The sequence below is a fragment of the Chenopodium quinoa genome, unplaced genomic scaffold, assembly GCF_001683475.1.
Source record: "Chenopodium quinoa cultivar QQ74 unplaced genomic scaffold, ASM168347v1, whole genome shotgun sequence".
Classification (NCBI taxonomy): Eukaryota; Viridiplantae; Streptophyta; class Magnoliopsida; order Caryophyllales; family Amaranthaceae; genus Chenopodium; species Chenopodium quinoa.
This window is the reverse complement of record NW_018742556.1, coordinates 1028259-1048893: the sequence shown is the minus strand read 5'-3', so window position 1 is coordinate 1048893 and position 20635 is coordinate 1028259. Positions and strand designations below refer to the sequence as shown.

Genomic DNA, 20635 nt, shown 5'->3' with positions numbered 1-20635 from the left:
TCCACCCAGCCAATTGGACTTCCGGAGGGTATTAGGGACCATGGTAAACATTTCGAAAAATTTTATATCCGGGCGGAAAAAAGTCAAAAAATTCCAAAATTGAAAACTAATATCCTTGCTTTTTGAGAAATTTAGAATGTTTCAAAGTATGGTGTCGAAAAGTCTTAAAAGTCTTGAGAATACATCTCGGGGTCATATAATGTCGTTTGGAACCATATATGATCATTATTTGTTGTAATAACTGTTCGTGGTAGGCTTGAAGTAATGAAATCGGTGCAAGTTGTAAACCGGTAAAGTGGTCGTTTAAAGGCAAATTGGATGGTTCCACCTTCCCTATTGGACTCCTGGAGGGTATTAGGGACCATGGTAAAAATTTCGGCAATTTTTATTTCCGGGTGAAAAAAAGTCAAAAAATTCCAAAATTGAAGTCGGTAAGAGTGGGTCGGGTCAACTTGGGTCAGGTCAATTCAGATTAATTCCATAACTTATGCGGGTCGGGTTTGGGTTGTCATGCTTTAGTCAGGTCATACTTTTGATCGGGTTTGGGTCGGGTTACATTCGGGTCGAGTGAACAATAGGACGGGTTTAATTCGGGTTTTCACGGGTTAGAGTAATTCTCGGGTTCAAGTCGGGTTTTTTTCAAGTCAATAATTTGCGGGTTATAGTCAGGTCGGTTTATTCTCGGGTTTGACTCGGGTTTGGTTCAAGTCAATAATTTGTGGGTTATAATCAGGTCGGGCCATTTTCAAGTCGAGTCATTTTCGGGTTCAAGTTGAGTTCAATTCCAGTCAATAATTTGCAGGTTATAATCAGGTTGGGTCATTTTCAAGTCGGTTCATTCTCGGATTCAAGTCGGGTTATGTTCAAGTCAATAATTTGCAGGTTACAATCAGGTCGGGTCATTTTCAAGTGAGGTCATATTCGGGTTCAACTAACTATAAATAGATAATTATCATTTTTATCAAGCTAATTATTTCCTTTGACTATAATATATATGTCAATATACTAGGGAACTATAGTCTATAATTTAGGAAGATAATTATCTCCTTTGACCATATAACAATTATATACTATATTTAACTCTTTAATTTGAGGATGATGCTCTTTTCTTTTGCTGGCCTGGACCGACTTGGTCTCCCTAGACAAAATGGCTTTGATCAACAATAATAAGGTGGTCTAAATTGAATTTAAGGTGATTTGAAATCGGGCCAGGAACAATTTGGGTTGAATTTAGGTCGAGTAAATAATAAGTCGTTTTGATTTCGAGTCGGGTTGATAACAGATCGGGCTGGATTTTTTGGTTGGGTTAGTAATAGGTCTGGTAAAATTCGGGTCTGGTTAATAACAAGTCGGGTTGAATTTGGTTAGGTCAATAACAAGTTGGGTTGATTTCGGGTCGGGTTGTAACAGGTTGGGTTAAATTCGGGTCGGGTTAGGAACAAGTCGGGTTAAATTCAAGTCAGGTTAATAACAAGTCAGGTTAAATTCGGGTTTTGACGAGTTAAAACGTACGGGTTAGGGTCAATTTCGGTTCAAGTCAGGTTCGGTTCTGGTCAATAATTTACGGTTTACATTTGGGTCGTGTCATATCCAAGGTAGTTCATGTTCGGATTCGGGTTTCACATACTCAAGTCAACTCAGGTCTAGGCCGGGTTTGTTTCAGGGCGGGTTTGGGTCACCATTTTTTCGAGTTCAGATGGGTGGGTTAATAATTGGGTATGAGTCGGCATTTCGGGTCGGGTCAACTTTTGACAGCTCTAGCTCTAATAAATTCAGTTCAGTTCAGCTCCTAATTTCCTTCTCTTATAAATTAAAATATTCATTTCATTTCAGTTCAGTTCAATTCAGTCCAGTCAATGAGAACATTATTATGCCCTTATTTCATGTATTATTCGAGTAACTAAATTGAATACATGCTAGTTTACTAGATCTACAAACAATGTCTCCTGGACCCACTCCAATGAGCGATTCATGCGCTTGACAATTATAATGCTTATAATAATGGATTGTCCCATAAATTTTGATTGCATTATATTTGTAATCTTTTAATAAAAAGATTGCATATCTAATTGCTGTTACTCGTGCTACCATTACTACCAGTTACTAAGCAATATTACATTAATCACATCAATACTACATTATGCACAACCGCCAATTTATTATCATCTCCTCATGTTGAGTTTCTAGCTGTATTTCATGGTCTTGCGTCTGCTAGGATGACAATAAGGTGATAAAATGTAGATACAATTGTAATAGTTGAGCTTGTAGCATAAATTAGGGTAATGAAAAGTTAGGGTGAGAATCGATCCCATGATCTCCTGGAATCGGGAAGAAAGCTCTAGCCACTTGAGCTATCCCTCACTTTCAAGTTGACTAAAATATTTGGTAGCCATAAAAAATGAGTGATTCATAGTTTGTAGTCTTTGTAAAACTTAATTATATATGACCAACAAATAGTCAGGTATGGTTCGAAACAATATTATATGATTTTGAGATGTATTTCTGACGATTTTCTGAATTTTTGAGATCAGATCCCAAAGCCTCCTAAATTTGTTCGATTTTGTGTATTACAATTCCCTTCATATTTGGCTTCCGAAAAACATTTTTAATTTTAATTATGCATCGAGGTGTTTCTTAAGAACGCACGGGAGGCATATTTAGTATCCAAAGCCATCTCATTCATGCAATCATGCATGCTTAATATAACAACCTTTATCATCATGTCCTAAGATGCCTTCTCTTGTCTTGCCTTATCGTGCATGTCTTACTTTGATCCTAAGACAATCCAAGATGCTAACTTTAATTGCCAAGAAGATAAGAACCAAGATCCTAACCCTTTTTTTTTTTTTTTCTATATCTGAAATACCAAATTATATCCAAATGCTTTTGTTCATGTAGCGCTAGAAGGTAGCTTGATCTAATAAGAGTCTAGGACTACTAAGCTAGGGTTGTCATGTTCACTAGACACTAGTGGTAGTAGTGCGCATTGTGTCAATTGTCAAGTTCAAAGCTCAATCTCATTGATTTGCCCCGCTGATTTTAGTTCTTGTTCTTTATAGCTATGCAAATTGAGTTATTGTTTGTGGATTCACCATTATTACTCTTGAAATAGTACTATGCAAAGACCAATAGTACATATTTTGGTGTCTTTGGACTTTGGTGATGTACCATCTCACATTTTCTTATATCATTTGTATAATGATTTAAAATCAATGATAAGATGTGACATAATTTAAGGGAAAGAAATGATATGTCCATCTTGGTACCCTTAACTCCTTAAGGCTTTATTGCTTTAATTGAAGAAAAATTAGTCTTTTACTTTTCTTAATTTGAAAATTTTACCTCGTTTTTACTCATATGAAACACAAAAACCAACACAATAAATAAAAATTTATTAATATAATTCAAACGGGTGATGTGCCTCAGCTCACATCATTTCAACTCTGCTTGTTGCGGTCACATGTGAGTTAGCTTTAACTACATATAAAATAGCTTTAACTTTTGGCAAGTTCACTATAGGCTACTTGTATCCATTACTTCATCAGTCCCCTTAAGTTGACAAGAATCACCTTAACATGTTTATACTACTTTTGATACATCTTTCCTCTCAACTTTTTTCGTGTAAATCTATAATCTCAAACGTAATATCAATTCGAATCAACACACTCTAAGACGAATCCCATAGAAGGAGCTCAATGTTATATCTTGGTGTATGATAGTGATACTTATATGTGAAAGAGATGGACTAGACTGTTGATAGAAACTACAAGTACTTGTAGAACAAAAATAGAGATCAACTTAAAATTAATCTTTCTTACTTTCTGATGAAACTCATAAAAAACAATCCCTAGCCACAAAATGACATACAAAGTGAAAAAACAGCTATTCCGTACTCAAAAGGACAGATTAGAAGCAAACAGTAGTACAGTAATAGTACTTGATTTTGTACAGTTGTAGTGTAGTACTAACCTTGACTCCAAAGTCCAAATATTATTGGCAAAAGTATGTATCTCAATCATATTTTTACTGTTAATATTCAGGTGTGCCACTCAATTTGATTTTTTGAAAGTTATCTTCTTCCATTTTTTTTTTTTTTACGTGGTCTTGATTGATAAAATTATGTGTGTTTGAATATGCAGAGACTCAAATCAAAGCTCGACAACATCTTCTACAAATGGTACGTACATCGATCGAATCGAAGAAAGACAGCCACAAAGAGTGAAAGGTTCATAATCCAAATAGCATGAACTTTTTTGTTGTTAGTAGACGTTTCAATGTTTCATATGTTAATTATATAAATGTGTCATTGTAGTTGGAAAAGCACTACACGTATGGTGGTATGATTTATGTTTTTGTTGCTAGTAACAGACGATTCAATGTTGCATATGTTAACTATAAATACATCATTAGTGTTGGAAAAGTCGTATTAATCGCACGATTTATGTTTTTGTTGCTAGTAACGACACTTTTCAATGTGTCGTGTGTTAACTATAAATGCATCATTAGATGGAAAAGTCATATTGATCGTACGATTTATATGTTTGTTGCTATAACGACACTTTTCAATGTGTCGTGTGTTAACTATTAATGCGTCATTAATGATGGAAAAGTCGTATTGATGGTATGATTTATGTTTTTGTTGCAAGCAACGACACTTTTCAATGTGTCGTGTGTTAACTATAAATGCATCATTAGTGTTGGAAAAGTCGTATTGGTGGTACAATTTATGTTTTTGTTGTTAGTAACGAGACTTTTCAATTTGTCGTGTATTAACTATAAATGCATCATTATAGTTAGAAAAGCACCACTCATGTGAGCGTACGATTTGTATTTTTTGTGGTTTTGGCTAGTAACGATTTGAACAAGAATATATGACAAGTTTTTAAAACCTAATAAAGATGAACTTCATATCTCTTTTTATGTCTTACTGTAAATTTTCTACTAGAAATGTTACAGGTCCAATGGAGGAGAATCTTAAAGTCATTCAAGGGAATCAACCTAACTGTAAGGTAAATTTGCAGTATCTTAAAGCCGTATAATATTCTAGTTCTAATTCAAAATAAGATAACCACATCATTCAGGCCTTAATGTAGGATTCATCATCAACGAACGGGAAAAAAAATAAAAAAATAAAAAGCCATCTATCATAGTTAATCAAGGATTTCGAGTACTATTGATATGATTAATCCGAACCTAAGCCGATCTCAACATCTTTTCGCCTCAGTGCTAACAAAACCTCCAATGATGTGTCAATAATTAAGCTATGAATGCAGATCATTCATTTTGGGCTCCTAATATTACAATATGCTTACAGCTTCCCTCGGCAGAACCGGCACGATCATGATAATCAATACACAAAAACATTACAGAGAAAAGGTAAAAAAATTCAAAAAATGAACTCTAAACCACCATGGTTGCATTTTGAACTTGCCATTGATAGTATAAACTAATTAATTTTAGCTATATGGTACAAAAATGCTCAGAAATGGAAGTTAGTATTGGTAGGAACCGTGCGCTGGGACACTCTGATAAGCACTATGCTGGGAATTCATGTTTCTATAGGGGCTCTGTTGTGCATTGTTCTGTTGATAAGGAATTTGATGGTGGTTCTGATAAGTACTCTGATAAGCAGTTTGTTGTGGAGCCATGCTGTGATAAGAGCTTTGTCCTTTCGGATCTGGATAAGAGCCCTGATGAGTATTATTGGGCCCACTATAATTGGTGTAATTAGCCGGTGCAGGAGGATAACAATCAGAAGCACCACGAATGTCAGCCACAGGATCTGAGCCACCAAGGTAAGGATCATGAAGCTTCATTCTCATTCCAGGAGCCTGGATGAGATAAATAGAACAGCATTATACACAGCATACCCAGTTTTCTTTTCACGTCTCTGATAAAGCCACATACAAAGACCATGTAAAAGCAAGTGATTGTTTGGTTTCAAATCAAGGGTAACCCTTGGCAGTGCCAAAATGCAATGCAGCCACTTAACACAATTGGATAACACTGCATATCCTACTGTCAAATTACAGTCCACATTTCCACTGAGCTGCATCATATCAACTGAGAGTAACGACTGAAACTAAAGAGACACTAACAAAGCATTCCAGTCATTAGAAGCCAGAGCTTCACTAAACCCAGTTGGTTTCAGATTTCTACTTTATTCATAGAAGGCTCAGAGTGCAAACTAACCAAAATGTACCCCTATGGCCCTACCCAATCCAGATTTATTACTCCTGACCCCAAAAGTAAACCACTGCTTATTACATGAGGTTAGCCCAATTCATACAGTATGGCTGTATGGTAGACGGTTGTATACAAAGAACTCAGTAATTGATTTTCTGTCTCCTTAGAACCCAGTAATGTACCTATGTGCCAGGCAATACAGACCCTTTTATCTCCACTATGCTTGTTAGCACTTTTACACATTATTAATTACTTAGTAAATTTATTCAAAAATCTCACAAGAGGAATCACCCAGCCCTTCTCAGGAAGAGATTAGCTTGTGCCTCACTCAACCCCACCTACAATGGGATGCCAAAATCCATACTAGGACGTTGTAATTGTTGTTTATTGCATACTAGCAAGTGTAACACAATACTGACTAATAATAACACATTTGTATATTCAGATCTCCTCAGATAAATACAAGAGGGATAATACACACTTCATTTCCAGCTGCTGCACCCATGTCCTAAAATCAAAATCTCCACACACACAAAGCCTTACTCTAAATTCCCCCATTCAATCTTAGATATGGACTATCAAGTAAGGCTCACAATCCTCACATACCCATACGTAGATTAATATTCAAAACATTTTTAAATTTTACAGGGAGCCATAACTTCCAAATTTTTAAGAAGAAACCAGAAATCTCAGGCATTGCATCTGTTCATGTATTGTTGATGAAAATAGCGATTTTGACAGTGCAGGAAGATAAAGTAACAAGGGGTACAGCGGGAACGTACCTCAGGAGTTTTGGCATAGAAGCTTCCTCCTGCTCCGGGAGCAGAACTAATCCCACTACTTAGGTAGTGAGACTCCATAGAACTGTTAGGATTTGAGTACCTGTGAGACTCCATGGAACTGTTAGGATTCGAGTACCTGTGAGACTCCATGGAACTGTTAGGATTCGAGTACCTATGAGACTCCATGGAACTGTTAGGATTCGAGTACCTATGAGACTCCATGGAACTGTTTGGATTTGGATACCTATAGAAGCAACAAAATATTTCAAAAATTATAACAATAAGATTTTGCAAATATTTAAAAATTTTAAAAACAGCTTGAAAGCAAATGAGAATAAAGGATAAGTCCTAATTATCAGTACCTAGATGCACTTGGCGGGGCTGGGTAACTAGCAGGCTCAAAGTCATGCATTCCACCCTAAGGAAAAGCAAATAAAAGGGTTAGATCTCATTATGAAAGCAACGCACCTGACAGGGGAAAAAAAACAAAACTATTACTCAGGGGGCATTCAAAAATTATTTGCTAAATAATAATTATAATAATAAAATAAAAAAATAAAAACTCAGTTGAGCACTGGATCATAGATTAGCAAAACAGCTGAAAAAGAAAAAAGCAGGGAGGCCTATTATGATGTATGAAACAAAAGTGAAAATGTGATCTGAAAAAACAAGCTTGGACAGTTGGACCTATTCTCCATTAAACAAAACTCACAATGCGAAATGCAAAAGTGTCATCTTGACAATGTGACTGATAACAATAAAAATCACAAATTATAAGATAAGCCATAAAAAAATAAAAACACCACAATATTAAGGGTGTAAGGCACCATGTATACATGTCAAAAAATTGGACAGTTGGAAATTTGATCTGAAAAAATAAGCTTGGACAGTTGGCCCTATTCTCCATTAAACAAAACTCACAATGCGAATTGCGAAAGTGTCATCTTGACAATTTGACTGATAACAATAAAAATCACAAATTATAAGATAAGCCATAAAAATTGCGAAAGTGTCATCCTGGTTCATGCCTCTGAATCTAAACAAAACTCACAATTCTCTCTCTCTCTCTCTCTCTCTCTCTCTCCAGCTGCACCCATCCGGACCACCTTCGTCATCATCATCTCTCTCTCTCTCTCTCTCTCTCTCTCTCTCTCTCCAGCTGCACCCATCCGGACCACCTTCGTCATCATCATCTCTCTCTCTCTCTCTCTCTCTCTCCCTCCTCCCTATCCAGCTGCACCCATCCGGATCACCTTCGTCATCATCATCTCTTTCTCTCTCTCTCTCTCTCTCTCTCCCTATCCAGCTGCACCCATCCGGACCACCTTCGTCGTCATCCTCTCTCTCTCTCTCTCTCTCTCTCTCTCTCTCTCTCTGCACCCATCCGGACCACCTTCGTCATCATCATCTCTCTCTCTCTCTCTCTCCTCCCTATCCAGCTGCACCAATCCGGACCACCTTCATCATCATCTCTCTCTCTCTCCTCCCTATCCAGCTGCACCCATCCGGACCACCTTCGTCATCATCATCTCTCTCTCTCTCTCTCTCCTCCCTATCCAGCTGCACCCATCCGGACCACCTTCATCATCTCTCTCTCTCTCTCTCTCTCTCTCTCTCTCTCCTCCCTATCCAGCTGCACCCATCCGGACCACCTTCATCATCATCATCATCAATGCATACACTGGTTTACTTATCAGGCAACATTCCCAAATCAGCAACCAATAAGTAATTACATGCCTATTTCCAGCACAATGCAAATTTGATGGGATTCAAATATCCGAGTTTCATCGCAAACTGGACTTCTCTCTCATTTAAGATGATTTTAATATTTGTCACCACATCCTAATAGAATTGGATTTGAATCCAGAAGCAAGCACCTCAACAAGTCAACATTTAGCAAGAATTTAGGAGGTTTAACGAAATGAGGAAACAGACCCCTGGGTCACAATCCTGCTTGTGGTGTAGAATTGGCAGAGGATATAAAGATAGTGGCCAGAGTAAGTGAAAGAAGCAAAAAAGATACCTCAAATGTTGATGCGACTACAGATAGCCAGAGTAACATGCCATTGGTTAACTAATCTAAGCTCAATGGTAGTCTGTTTTTAGGTAAATTCAGCTGTTAGGCCAGAGGTGAAAGAAGGGGATAGAGGATATCACATAAAAGGTACTGAAATTTCAACCACTATAGTTTGACGCCCAACTCCTTTGCTTTTTTTTTAATTTTAATTAGATGGTAATCATGTAAGAGTAGGCCCTATTTGGTAATTAGCGGATAGCTGATTGGTAAGAGCTGATTGCATTAGCTATTTTGACTAGCTGATTGGTAAGGGCTTATTAGCTAGAATTGTTTGAAAAAATTAGCTTATTAGTTATTTAGTTGTACCTGTTTTGTTAGTTGAACACATAAACTAACAATTTAGGACATTGACATTTTATTTTACTTGTAAATAATACAACCATTGCAAACTATACGTACTGTCATATATATTTGCGAAAAAAGCAGTTTTTTTTTATAATTTATAAAATCAATTTCTTAAGGTTCTATAATTGAGAAATAAAAGGAAAAAAAAAAAAAACACATGCTAACTAATATGTAGTACATAACTTAACAAATGAACTATTCTAAAACCAAGTTGAACAAGCATACAACTATACTAGCTACCCAAATTGTTCCTTCTTTCTCTATCATCTTCTCCTCTCACCTCATTTACCGAAAAAGAAAAAAAATCTCACAACGCCAATCCCACCCAAATTATCTACCATAATTTTCAATTTCCATCCTCTATCTTTATGCTTGTGATAAAAGTTGAAGATGGAGAAATTATCAAATCTAGCTCTAAGTTCTATGCAATTTGACATGCAAAGCATTAAAATCTTTTTTTTTTCTGGTTTCTTGTAATCTGGTAAAATTAAATCTTGTATCTATTTGACAAATTTTTCTTTCCATCTCCAATTCTCCATTGTTTTTTTTAATTTATTTTTATTTTTTATATACTACACACTTCGTAACTCTAATTGATCCAGTTGGGAATGTAATTAAGGACGTATTTGTCACTTTTTCATGGGATATCAAAATCCTATTCTCAAAACACTGGGTGAAACAACGTTTTCAAAATCAGCTGATTGGTCCCAATCCGCTCTTTTAATCTACTCATTACCAAAGAGTAGGAAGGAATAATTTGAGTGGTCAAACCGCTAGTTTTGCCCCAATCTGCTAATTTGTCCCCAATCCTCTCTTAACCAAACAGGGTCGTAAACTTCTCATTGCAATTTTTTTGGCAGTTTGGTGGCACAAATATGCCAGATAACACACCAGTAGCCTTTCGAAAGTGCATTATAGAAAGGATACCAGTTATAGTATTCAATTCAACAGTAGATGGCTGAGGCATGTAAAATAAACATCCCTCTTAATTTATATGTAGATGGTTAAGGCAAATTCATAATCATTATTTTTTTCCTTTCTGTACACTTCAAACCATGAAAGAACAAGAACTATGTAATAGACCGGCTTTAGGGGGGGGGGCAATTTGGTAATACGGGTCAGCCACAACCTATGCGGGTCTATGATAGAAGGACGGTCAACAAGCAACAAGAGCAACAGCAAAGGGCAGCAGCAGCAGGGAGCATTTCAAGGCCTCAAGACTCCAATTAGGTAGAAGACAAAATCAATAAAGAAGAAGAGAAGGAAAAGAAGCTACCTTAGTCCTATGATGTTTATTTATGTTTGTCTAAATTAGCTAAGTTTCACATGTTAAGCCTTAAGGTCATCTTACCAGCTTAGTATAAGTAGAATGAGTAGTGTTAGAGGAAAGGTAGGCAGAAAATTGTGAGGAACATTTGAAGAGTTGCAACCTCAAGTTGCTTGGAGATTTGTAGCCTCAAGCTACTACCTTGTATCCCTTTAATCTTTTAGCTTAATGAAATCAGTCGTTCTTCTACTAATGAGTATGATTGAGTGAAATCAGCCTTAGTCTATAACAAGCTATCCTCTGCAATGCAGACCACAAAAGCAACACCAAGAAAATCTTAACACAAGCAACTTTCTATCAGGAGAGGATTTACCTTGACAGCATTGTAGCTACCAGCGGATCCCATTCTTGCTGGATCAGGTCCCAAGGGTCCTCCTCGTGGATAACCTCCAGTGGGACCATATCCGTGAAGAGGTCTAGGTGGAGGTGGAGCTGGCTCTGCAGTGGCAGTAGCATCCCTCAAGCATCTAGCCCTTAGCCTTGATGCTATCTCTGCCAGAGCATCTTTGGCTACTGCAAAACTTCCGGACACCTGAAAATATTATTTTACAATTGACATGAACACATTTCAAATATCGCCAATAAATGGACTACATTGATAAAAACAGCAGTACATGTTCATTAATCTTATTACCTGCACGAGCTCTTCATCTTCTGAAGCACACTCAGGCTTTTCATCCTTAGAATAAACACGAATGTCTGCCTGTGTTCTCCTTCTCATTTCATTTATAACTGTGCCTCCTTGTCCGAGGAGGCACCCAACCTTATTAGAGGGAACCAGCAGCCTTGAAGTAATTATACCCTTCTCAGAAACATCGCTTACTTTATTTTGAAGCATGAGAATTGCATCAATTGTCTGTGATCTTTGATTTCGCAAAGTCTGATACAAAACAAATACAGTAATCAATGGTACAGAATAGCAGCTAGTATTTCATTTTCAGCAGAAGTTGCAATGGTAGAAATGATCACATCCAAATCAAGAATAATAAGATGGCAAACGGTGTGGCCTACAGGTTATACTTTACAACAGCAGCTGTTAGAAGAACAAAGATTTACCTCAAAAGCTGAAACACGAATAACACGCTCCTCTGACTGGGTGGACGCATCTTCAACATGAATACTTGTACCAGTTTCCTGCTGTAACTGTCGCACATTCATGCCTCCTTTGCCAATCACTCCTCCAATCTTGCTGCCTGAACATAAAATTTTCAAGGAATATTCACCTGAAGGTTCAACACCAGGCCTGGTCAAATCATCATCAAAAGCGCCATGGTTGTGTCCAGGGTGGCGCCCAAAGTCCTCCATCCATGGTGGTGGTGGCATGTGTCGAGCAGGATCACGTGGAGACCACATTGGTTCACCTCCACGAGGTGGAGGCAAATTTGTTAAAGGAGGACCCACAGCTTGAAAACCAGGGCCACGGGACGGCAGGGAATAATTTAATGCTTTCTCTTTGCGTGGGTTCTGATGCAACAACGTTGAAACATCATAGAGTGCTCTCTTCAGAACAGATGGTTTTCCTTGCATCTGTTTAAAGCCAAAAAACAAATAAATTAAGAGTATGAACAACAATTGATGATAAATTGACAAATATGTGTTAACCTCTGAAAGTATATTGTATATTCATACCTAGAAAGACATCTACCACTACACCCATAATCCTATTGCTGGCATAATATGAATGTGCAATAACAACAATACAACACCATAGACAAAAACAAAAACAAAAACAGGGGAAAAAAAAACATAGTTTACAGATCACTGGTATCACATTCTAAATTATATTCCTGAGAGGTTCATTGACCCCTATTTAGTTGTGATGCTTAGTATCCCTTTATCTATTACTTGTTTTTTTAAGATATATAAAGACAAGGCCATATATCTACAATTTAATCTAATCCCTCCAACTTGCTTTTGATAAATGCTTGAAAAGGAAACTCTCCTCAGTATCAACAAAACTTATATCTTTTCTCACTTCCCTTCCAAAGGAGGAAGTATGATACAAAGAAACCAGGGAGACTGAAGAAGTGGGAGAAGCAAAAGAAACCGGACTAAAGATTAACAACCAAATTCTATTCACATTAGAATCTAGTGCTGGCCTGAAACCATGAGTATTAAAGGAGACTGAAGAAGATGGAGAAGCTGGAAATCCAGCAAAAAAAATTTTGCCTGTCCTCAATTCCCTTAGTTACACAGATTTCTTAATCAACTCCAAACTATAGAACGGAAAAACACAAAAAAATTGCATTTCAAGTATACAGTATTATCAGATAAGTACTTCAGATAATATTTATGACTTATGAGTAGCAAAAAGATAACATAGAGATAAAACGTAACACAAATTTATGAAAATTTTCAAGCAAATTTTTCAAATAAAAGGATCGTCTCAAAGTTCCTAAAACACAGCAGAATAAACAACCATCAAATCAAACAACAACTAAAAATAGTTCTAGCGGTTGGTGTCATATGCTCTAGTGAGGTTAGTGTCACCCGGAGACTATCGATAAATAATAAACATTCGTGCTGCTTGCATGAATAAAGAGCTCAAAACTCCTAATTCATTATAAAGGACACATTACCCAATTCTCAAGTACCTAGTTGGCTTTAAGAATCTACAGGATCCTTTTACATGTGGCTTCAAACCATTGCTTCAAACCATTAGCATTATTCTAAAATCAATCATGTTGATAATCCAAGAAAGAAGTTATCATAAATTACTAGCTAGACAAGGACATGACATTAAACTAAATTAATCAAGAAATAAAAGTAAATCTCATATGATCGGTTGTCATCTAATAATTCAACATCCCACAAGATGAACCAACGGAAATTGAGGAGATATAGCCAGGGTCTTGCCTAGACAACAGAGAGAGTTACAATGTAGCTTTAGAAACATAAGCGTTCTGGAAGGTTATAAATATAAATGTGTGAATCCAATGCAATCACTCTGTTCTATAATGTTAAACTAAATCAACAACATATGATAATACTAATAATTTAACCTTAACTTGTTTATAACAGAAACAAAGAGCCCACACTTCTTCAGAAGACATTACACACTAAAAAAAATTATAAATGCGTGAATCCAATGCAATCACTCTGTTCTATAAAGTTAAACTAGATCAACAACAAATTTCTGTTAAGAAGCCAGATGCTAGTAAAATTAAGCCATTTTCACCTTATTGTTCCCAAATATCTCTAATGTCAACTCAAGATGTTAATTCATGTCCATTTTTATGAATGGTGTATCAACAATAAAATAAAAGGCAATACCTGCACAAGTTCATCGGTACTTAGGGCACATGACGGAAGATGCTCAGATGGAAGCACACGAATGCTAGCACCAGTCTCACTCCTCAATCTCTGAATAACATCTCCACCTTTGCCAATAAGGCATCCTACCATGTTATTCGGAACAATAAGACGAGCAGTGACCATGCAGTTCTCATCTTCAACGTCTTCCTTCCCAGCTGACAAGTCTTCCTCGATAATCCTGTCATGAACTCGCATGAGAGCTTCTTGAGCAGGACAATGTGATGGCATGATCTCATTCCCCTCATCTGCCTCTTTATTTAAGCTTTTATCAGGAGGACTATAAATCATTATCACCCGCTCATCTGATCCGGGAATTGAGTCGGAAACAGTTATTTTCGACTTTGTCTCTTCTCTCAAGACTTTAATTATGCCGCCACCTTTGCCAATAACACTCCCAATTTTTTTAGATGGGCAGAGAATCCGGTAAACAGTGTCAGTAGGGTTAGGAACCTGAGTATTCTCAATATGTTCCGGCCTAGAATTATTCCATCTTCCTTTCTTATTCGCCCCTTTCTTCTTAAATGAGGTGCCTTGCCGTCCTTTAAGAGCACCCTTTCTGTCCTCTTCCATCAGTTCGACTATCCCGAAATCTAATTAGTCACAAAACCCTACAGAATTGCAAATTTCACATTAATCACCACACACATAGTACATTACTTCCAACGGGATTTCCACACCATATAAATCACACCAAATTCTTTCATACAAGTATGCAACAATTCCCATTTCTTATACTAATACAACCACCTCAATCAAAAATGAAGCTGATTTCTTCCAGCTCCCAAATGCAACAATGCAATCACATACCGCAACAAAACCAAAAAATTACTTCAAATTAGTTGATTTAACCCTAATCTATCATCATATTAAACAAATTACCGCACTTCCGCTAACAATCATGAAAAAATAAAGCTACAATTTTCCAGAAACATTTGTAATAAACACATTAAAGCATGAATTCACCCAAAAGAAATGAATATTAATTCAAAAAAATACAAATAATAAATTAGGGTTTAAGCGGTGAAAAAAGTGTTACCGGAGTGAGAGGCTGAGGAGAGAGAAAGTGTTAATCAGGCGGAAATTATTGAATGAATCCCTAAAAAAATTAACTGTTACTCGTAAACGCTCTTCATCTTCAAAGAATTCGATGCGAACCAATTTCGCTTCGCTACGAAAATTAGGGTTCTTCTCTTTTTCGTTTCTTTCTCTTTATTTTTCAGCCTATTTTTAAATTGAATTTTCTGCAATTACTTTTTTTCTTCAATTCATAGTTGTCTTTGGTTTTCTTGTTTCTTTATTTATTACTCCGTACGATTTTCTTTGAAGGAATTAATTTCCTACAGGGCTAACAATAGTATGGGCTTGGTAAATGGCCTTCGAACTGGTTACTTAAAAGGGATTTCATTGGGTTCGGATTGGATGGAGTTTCACCCGCATTGACACCATCCACTAGCTAACATGGATTACATCCATCCATTACTCATGTACGAGTGACTTGGGTGAATGAGGCTTATTTAGCGCAGTTTATTTTATTCATGATCTGTAACTCATTTCAGATCAGATTAGAAAAAATTAGCTTTGAATATACTTTAATATTTTACGAGCTTATGTATTTCCATTTATTTTTATTTATTTCATAAATATAAGTTCTAATAAGACTATGGCCCCTTTCATTTTACCTTGTTTTTGCTGAACTGAAATTATTTTTACTGGAACAAAATTATATTTGCTGAACTTAAATTATTTTGACTGAACTGAAATTATATTTACTGATTTTCTATTATAATTCTTCTTTAAGAAAACAAAATTTTACTGAACTGAATTTATTTTTACTGAAATGAAATTAATTTTATATGGTGAGTTAAGTTAAAACTAAGTGGTATATCTTGACAAATCCGTAAAAACAAATATACCACTAATACAAGTAAATTCTTACGTTTCATTCTCTATTTTTGTCGTTTGTATGTAATTAGTATATCTATCTCACATTATTTATTAAATTCTCGTTTCACCGACTATATAAGGTTTAGTAAAGTCAATTACATTTGTGTGTGTGATCTTGAATTCAACGAATAAGATAATATGAATATTTATAAGCATTTTAATAATTTTAACATGTCGAAAATGATTGGTGATTGTTGGATGAAATGGAATACACAAAGTTGTCTTTAAAAATAAAAAACAAAAACAAAAAAAAAATAAAGGATGCTAATAATTTTCATGGATTACAGGCTTCCGACATCTACAATCGATTATTAACGAAAAAGAAAATAGATTTGACAAAATCCAACAAGAATTTATCAAGCGAATCAAACATAACCTAATTTCAAGAGTTTGAATCCATCAACTACAAATGCTTATAAGCTAGGTGAGGTTCACATACTTTTATTGTCTTACCTTCTTGTTTGCCTCGTTCTCAAACTAGTTTGTAACTACATCTTGAGGCCTTGAGCAACCAAAATATGAAAATAATAGCTCAAAGCTGTGGATTGACCAACTTAATTAAGAAGTTTTGATGGGCATTCACACGAATCCACTCAATTGCATGTGAAAAGAAACCATCTAATCATGTGGCTAGTAGTCTAGTACCACATTTTTTGGCACATTCATGTGAACCTCTCGTGCCTACAAAACGTTTGTCGACCACTTCCAAGGTACTTCTATTTATGGAGTACTTTGTTACACACATTTGCAATACTTGACTTTTTAGCTTATTATATCATGTTAGATGACTAGTTCCATGAAAAGTTGATTGTTATAATTCAAACTTGATTATATTCAATCAGGCCAATTGACCAAATTGGTAAATAAAAAAGACCTCTAGCGATAATTTGGTAAAAAAAACTTACTCCGGCGACAGTTTGGTAAAATAAGCTAACAATGTGCGACAATTTGGTAAAAATGATAAACTCCGGCGACATTTTGACCAAAAAATCTATTTTTTTTCCCGACAAACTCTTTAAAAATCCTATTTTAATTTGTTTTTGTGTTCTTAAATTTATTTTTTCCATTTAAAATATTGAATTTACATGTCATCCCTTTTCATTTCCAACCCCCTTTTTAAAAAATTTCGTTAATAAGGGGTATGAAACTTAAGTGAAAATTGATACTTAACGTTTTTTTTTCTTCAAATTGTTATTTCCGAAAAAAAAGGGTTGGTAAAATAACAAGAAAAACGAACTATATTAACATTCGCGAGTAATTTATCGAATTTTTTGTATTTTTTGGGTTAAGTGTCGCTTGAGATTATTTTATTAACCAAATTGTCGCTTAAGGTTAGTTTTTTTACCAATTTGTCGTCGGAGTAAGTTTTTTTACCAAATTGTCGCTAAGGGTCTTTTTTATTTACCAATCTGGTCAATTGGCCTATTCAATCATATTAACTTTATAAATTATTCACATAACTTAATTTGTATGTTAAATTTGTGTGATCAACTACTAATACAAAGCATATACAAAAATATTTCAAAATATCCCCTCTATATGAAGTGAAATTCTTAAATAAATATCACAATTCAGAATAGATAAAAATTAAGAAATTGTTAATTCATTATTGTAGAACAAAGGATTTTGTTTATCTAACTTCCATTGGATACAAATTCCCCAAAATACACTACATTTCAAAAGTACTTTGTATATAACACGTACCATCTCTGACTAGCTATTTTTTTTTTTTTTTTAATATATAGTCAACTTTGTTTTGTACATTCAAAACCCAAAACTGTTAACAAGGGAAAATACTATTTCCTAAAAACCACTAATCTAAACTTTAATTAAACAAGTCCTAATCCCATTCCACATACAACTTGATCATCATTATTATTAACCTTCCGACTCATTGACTCGGCCTTCACACCAGAGTCACACCCGAACCCGAGCGTCAGCTCGAGTTCCACCTCACCATCATCACCGTTCTCCCTCTCCACCACCACCTCGGCAGCATCGACCGTTACATCGGTCGATACCAAGCTCGTGTGCGTGGTGCTCCCGGGTTCATCCGGGTGGCTCACGGTGGAGTCATGGCTCGTGCTTGACCCGTTCAACTCGGACGAGTCAGGCCGAGTTGACTCAGCCGCCGCCAACACCTGAAGAGCGGTTGCAGCAGCCGACTCGGCTTTAGAAGCCGGCTTGGACTTGGAGCCGACACGCTTGAACCGAGTCCGAGTCGGCTTGACTCGGTGCAACCCAGCCGCAGCCGAGCTGTTGTTGGAGTGGGCGTGCTCATCTTTCGACACGTGGCGGATGTCGTAAGCCCCTTGGATAGGCGGGGAGTTAGACGCGGCTTCAGTAGGGATCGGCGTGATCGGCGCGCCTTTTAAAACGGCTTCAATGGCTGCTTGACAAAGCTGCCATTGACCTGACCACAGCAACCCAACCGAACCATAGATCGGGTTCACCATTCTACCACATGCTTCGTATAACAATGACCTGAATATTGCTGAAATAAACAAAGCATTTAATCAGCATATAGGTAATTAATTAAATGATAAATAATTGTATTAACTTGAGAAAGAAGTTTAATCAGTTTCCAACAACAACTTGACCCACTTGAACAAAAATAGTAACGTGGCAACCAAAACCTAAAATCTAGGGATTTTAATTAAATCCAATAATTTGAAATTACATGATAAACTATTCAATTATTAGTACATGCAAAGGGTAGATAGATGTTTAATTGATATATATTGTTCTCGTCTCTAAGTGTTGTTTATTTTGGAAAGAGATAAAAGACTAACCAGGGCGAAGGTGGTCAGGACCAGCGTTGATGAGGTTCATGAGACCAGCACGACCATAAAACTTAGCAAGAAAAACGGTGGCATTAGCTTGAGACTCAGGGGACTTAATCCACTGAAGACAAGGTCTAATGCTACAATCCTCGCTACAACCTTTCCGTAGCACTCGACATCCGTTACAACTCATCCGCATTTTCAAGAAACTTATCAGATAGAGAGAATTAAAAGAGAGTATGGGTTAAGGTTAAGAAGGCGTTGGTTTGAGGGGAAGGAAGGGAGGAGAATGTATGAAGATATATAAATGAACGAAGAAGAGGAAAATAGAAATGTAGGAAATAGGAGAGAGAAAATAATAAAAGTGGTTGCTGGGTTCAGGAGGCGCAGCTGTTTCCCAAAAACTGGTAAACAGAGGGAGTGTGGTCTTTTGCCTTTTTGGGGGCTATTATTATTTTTATATAAATAAAAAGTTTCCAGAAAATGGGAAGAGGGGAGATGAACCTATTTTGTCATATTTTTCATACTATTAAAATAAAATAGAATTTGGTACCATATTAATTGAGTCACTCTCCAAAGAAAGAGATGAATTATACTTTCCAATTTCCAAATTCCAACTCTTTTGGGGAGTTTAATTAAGGTTAGCTTGCGTGTATTGTTTGTAATTAGTCTTTTTTTTTAGCCTGTTGGCTTACAATGCTGTGGGCGAAAACTATTTGATTAATTTAATGAGTGCTATACGTAGGAGATTAGTACATACCCCTGTATTTTTATACTAATGAAAAACGTTTCGTAATTATGGACTAGTACGATATGGATGATATTCCAAGATTTTTTGGTTTCAAAAAAAGTATTCTAAGTTTTTTTTTTTTTTTTTTGGTAGAAAATATATTACAATTACGTGATACAAAGTACTCTTTTACAAGTAGACGGTAGTCATATATTAGGGTCAGTTCTGATTTACTGAATTGAATTAAACTAAGCTGAACTGAATTGAATATGACAGAAGGAAATTAGGAACCGAACTAAAATTGAGCTAAAGAGAACAGAGAGTGAGGGATAGAGCTCAAGCGTTAATGTCCATGAAAATTTTCCTTTTGCAACTATTCATCTTAATTTTTTTTGTTATTAATTGAAAGTTTTATCGATCTCAATCGTTGTACCCAGCCCTTAATAAACAATTAAGGCCTTGCTCTATTAAGCTTCTGGACAAAGTTAGTAGAACAACTCAAAATAATAGGGTCTAACAAATAATGAGCAAAACATGCTTACAAAAAAACTTCCATGCACATTATAATCTGGACAATCTATGCTTGTTCATCAACGAGATAAGGGTTGGAGAGTTGGAGCTTGGACATATCTTTTTGAAATTAAAAAATATACCACATATAGATCAGATATACTCGAATTACACTAGTAGTTTTGAACGAATTAAATTGACAAACAGTACAAAAACAAAAATAGGGAGTACATAGAAAATAGAAAAAGGGGTACGAGTTCCAATTTCTGCAGCCTTCATAGTCTAAATACTAAATGCACTAAACTTTAAAAGGATTGCAATCCATCCAGCTATACTTGGCCTGGAACTTTGGAACCCTGATGGCTAATACTCCACATGCATTCATATGAATCATATCTCCATATATCTCAACACATACTTTGTACTCTTAACTTTACAAATTTCAAATTTTATATCTTTATAATCAATTAAGTTGAAAATGTTAAATTTTAAATCAAAATGATAACAAGATCTCATGTGATTATATTTTTTTTATCAAATAAATTACAAAAGCGGTTAAAAAAGTGTATACAATAGACAATCTCAAATATTTCTATTTATAAAATGGAGAAAGTATTTATGTTCATGCTAATTATC

At 35.9% G+C, this 20635-nt stretch overlaps 2 protein-coding genes across 3 annotated transcripts; both read right to left on the bottom strand.

Moving 5' to 3' along the window:
* Window positions 1-5122: 5122 nt before the first annotated feature.
* LOC110720407 (RNA-binding KH domain-containing protein RCF3-like) lies at window positions 5123-15317 on the bottom strand. 2 transcript variants are annotated; one of them, XM_021899435.1, is made up of 9 exons: window positions 15069-15317; window positions 13991-14640; window positions 11774-12244; window positions 11352-11597; window positions 11031-11249; window positions 7331-7386; window positions 7105-7212; window positions 6969-7068; window positions 5123-5831 (listed from the first exon to the last, which is right to left on the bottom strand). In XM_021899435.1, exons 2-9 carry the CDS (start codon window positions 14600-14602, stop codon window positions 5493-5495), a joined length of 2151 nt encoding a protein of 716 aa, XP_021755127.1. In that variant the 5' UTR covers window positions 14603-14640; window positions 15069-15317; the 3' UTR covers window positions 5123-5492. The 2 variants fall into 2 exon arrangements, with proteins under 2 accessions (XP_021755127.1, XP_021755126.1); XM_021899434.1 differs by having other exon boundaries at window positions 6969-7212; window positions 15069-15315.
* Window positions 15318-17557: 2240 nt separating this feature from the next.
* Window positions 17558-19371, bottom strand: LOC110720406 (LOB domain-containing protein 40-like). Its single transcript, XM_021899433.1, has 2 exons — window positions 18769-19371; window positions 17558-18470 (listed from the first exon to the last, which is right to left on the bottom strand). The coding sequence occupies exons 1-2, from the start codon at window positions 18956-18958 to the stop codon at window positions 17806-17808; spliced, it is 855 nt and encodes a 284-aa protein (XP_021755125.1). The 5' UTR covers window positions 18959-19371; the 3' UTR covers window positions 17558-17805.
* Window positions 19372-20635: the final 1264 nt, after the last annotated feature.

What these genes read in the sequence shown, in the direction of transcription:
- LOC110720407 (XM_021899434.1), bottom strand. Translation starts at nt 14,602, where the DNA reads ATGGAAGAGGACAGAAAGGGTGCTCTTAAAGGACGGCAAGGCACCTCA. An exon ending in GTAGCTACAATGCTGTCAAG is followed by an intron (nt 7,387 to 11,030) that starts GTAAATCCTCTC and finishes GCTTTTCCTTAG; the next exon opens with GGTGGAATGCATGACTTTGA. An exon ending in TCTATGCCAAAACTCCTGAG is followed by an intron (nt 5,832 to 6,968) that starts GTACGTTCCCGC and finishes TATCTCATCCAG; the next exon opens with GCTCCTGGAATGAGAATGAA.
- LOC110720406 (XM_021899433.1), bottom strand. Translation starts at nt 18,958, where the DNA reads ATGCGGATGAGTTGTAACGGATGTCGAGTGCTACGGAAAGGTTGTAGC. An exon ending in TCCTGACCACCTTCGCCCTG is followed by an intron (nt 18,471 to 18,768) that starts GTTAGTCTTTTA and finishes TGTTTATTTCAG; the next exon opens with CAATATTCAGGTCATTGTTA.